The sequence below is a fragment of the Nesoenas mayeri genome, assembly GCF_963082525.1.
Source record: "Nesoenas mayeri genome assembly, chromosome: 5".
Lineage (NCBI taxonomy): Eukaryota > Metazoa > Chordata > Aves > Columbiformes > Columbidae > Nesoenas > Nesoenas mayeri.
The window spans coordinates 67446101-67449007 of NC_137548.1; the positions used below are offsets into that span (position 1 = coordinate 67446101).

The 2907-nt window shown below is 48.3% G+C and overlaps 1 protein-coding gene across 1 annotated transcript; it reads right to left on the reverse strand.

The window, feature by feature from the left end:
* Nucleotides 1-202: 202 nt before the first annotated feature.
* On the reverse strand, nucleotides 203-1129 carry LOC308040850 (olfactory receptor 4E2-like; the record flags this gene model as incomplete). Its single annotated transcript, XM_080345228.1, has 1 exon — nucleotides 203-1129. One exon carries the CDS (start codon nucleotides 1127-1129, stop codon nucleotides 203-205), a length of 927 nt encoding a protein of 308 aa, XP_080201354.1.
* Nucleotides 1130-2907: the final 1778 nt, after the last annotated feature.

A 2907-nucleotide genomic window follows, 5' to 3' on the forward strand; every position in this document is an offset into this window, starting at 1 on the left:
TGGGCAGCCTGTTCCAAGTTCCAAGCAGCTGTTGAGATGAAAACTGTGGCTCTGAAGAAACCCAAGTTAGGTAAATTCCTTAAATGGAACTAAACATCCTTTGGATTTCAGATATTGTTGGATTCCAACCCTGTTCCCACAGCCCAATCTGCCATCAGTCCAAAGGAAGGTAACTGTGGGTTTGCTGCAAACCCATCTGGTCTCAGAAGATTCTGCAGCGTTTCCACAGTTTCCACATGGACACCTTCACCTCGTGATTCCTCAGGGTATAGATGAGGGGGTTCAACATCGGGGACAAGACAGTGTAGATCACACAGATGTGCTTGTCGGAGGGGAAGGTAGAGAAGGGCCGGAGGTAGATGAAGATGCAGGGTACAAAGAAGATGGTGACGACCATCACGTGCGAGGCACAGGTGGAGAGCGCCTTCCAGTGCTCCTCAGTGAAGCGAACCCTGATTGTGACCAGGATGAACGTGTAAGACGTGACCAGCACCAGGAAGCAAACCAGGGATATCAAGCCGCTGTTGGAAGCCATGAGCCACTCGGTGACACAGATGTCTGTGCAGGCAAGCCGAATGACGGGAGGCACGTCGCAGAAGAAGTTATTGATGGTGTTAGGGCCACAGAAAGGGAGCTGGATTGTGAGCAGCGTCTGGACGATGGAGTGGAGGAAGCCTCCTGCCCAGCAGGCAGACACCAGGACCCAGCAGACCCGCCGGCTCATGATGGTTGTGTAGTGCAGGGGCTTGCAGATGGCCGTGTAGCGGTCGTAGGCCATCACGGTCAGGAGGAACATCTCTGATGCCCCAGCAAAGTGCAGAAAAAACAGCTGGGCTATACAGGCTTCAAAGGCAATGGCCTTCCTCTGGGAGAGCAGGTCCACCAGCATCCTGGGACAGGTGACAGAGATGCAGCAGATGTCTATGAAGGACAAATTGCAGAGGAGAAAGTACATGGGTGAGGACAGCTTAGGGTTGGACCTGACTGTCACAATGATGAGAAGGTTCCCCAGCAGAACCATGGTGTAGGCCAGGAAGAAGAGGGCGAAGAAGAGGACTTGCAGCTCCCTTGTATCAGAAAGCCCCAGGAGGATGAATTCTGTCACCCGGGAGAAGTTTCCCAGTGCCATCGCTTCAGACAGGGCTCCCATAGCACAACTGTGGGGGAGCCACTGGTTGACCAGGACGAGAAGGGGACGTGCTGCAGCTCCAGGGTTCATGGACGATGGGAGCAGGATGCATTCACTGCTGTTCCACCTGCTACAGAAAGCACAGTTTCACATCATAAACAATGGTGAGCAGTGTTTGCAAAGAGCACTGTCCACTTCTGGCCACTGTCCACCACTGTCCTCCTCTTCAGCCTTCCCACCCCCTTCTCAGGCTTCTGGTCCCTCCATACTGACCCTCACCTCCAAACTCACTCTGACCACTATTTTTCTTGTAGTTGTGAAAAATTGTGTGTTCTCATAATGTCATGGAGAAATCACATCCGACTCCCACAGGACAAGAGCCACAAGTGCTGGAAAGACACGACACTGTCCTTGTTCACCTGCCGGGAGTGCAAAGTGCTGCGGTGGAAGCGACTCCTGGCCACGCTCAAGCATCGTGTCTATGATACGTGGCTCCACCAGGGGCTGTTCCATGTTCTAATTGCAGACCTCTAAATTGATGAAAGGGTTCTCCAGGTAGCTTGTCCACTCTGAAACTAGAAATACAAGCTCAGAAACAAGGTCCTGGAGGTTTTTTACTGTATTGCTCTCCACGGAGCTGGCAACACGAGTGCTTTCTTAGACCTACTGTCAGCAGAACGTGCTCTCCTGAAGAAACTCTGATTTCTAACATACCAGAAGCTGCAAAACTCTGCGCAGTTTCTCTACCTCTTTGTAGCTCCAGGGAATTATTGAAGTTCAAATAAACTCACTGTCTTGCGAAGGTTAAAATGTGACCAGCGGAGGAATGCTCAATGCTCACTTCTGTTCACAATCACGCCAGGAAATTCTTTAGCTACTAATTTCTGCCTCAGAGTTGGTAAATCAGCAAGCAGGAGATTACTACTAAGAAAGCAGTGTCTGTTTTTCATATATGCCTCTTGCTGAACACTTTCCTCACGTCCTGCTCTCTTCTCTGCTGCTTTCTGGTCGTTCTCAGCGCCTGCTTTGCTTTCCCATCGAACAGGTTTGCTTCATGCATGATTCAGAATATATGTCTGCAAATCACAGCAGCAGGTTAGAAATGATCCCGCTTTTTCCCCTCTGCCTCTCCCAAGGGCTCAGGGTCCTTCCAGCTGCAGAGAGGGTGAAATGTCTGTGCTTGACCTTGTACTGGACAGAGACCTGCACAACTGGCCCCCTATATACCCAAAAAAGAGGAATAAACACTTTATTTACCCTGTTTAGATCATTACACTACAGTGAGATGACTTATACCATAGAAAATAGTACATCTGTCCTTGAGAATAACTGGAGAGCAGATACTTGCCCCATGCTAAATGACTCACATTAAATGAAGCTGCCTTGAAGGACACAAATGACCAAAATGTCACAATACTTTTTAAATATTTCTGTATGATTTTCAACAGATTTCCAAGCATTTCTCTCTGCCTTTCACATAAACATACACAACCACACACTTGTGCTTTAATATGCCATGGGTGGTATGAAGAATGTAAGCAAAGGAGAGCAAAAAATGGTTCCTACTGTACCCAGTTACTCAATGTTGACACAACATTGAAGTCTGAACTCTGCAACACTTGTTGTTTGAAAACATTCTAAACTACTCACTCCAAACCTGTTTGAAGTTATTCATCTAACGGGTTTGGACATTGTTCCACTCTCCTTCCTCCTGCTTGTCATTCCCATATCCTTGCTCTTGATTAAGTTTCTTGTTGTATAGAGATTTGCTTCGGGAT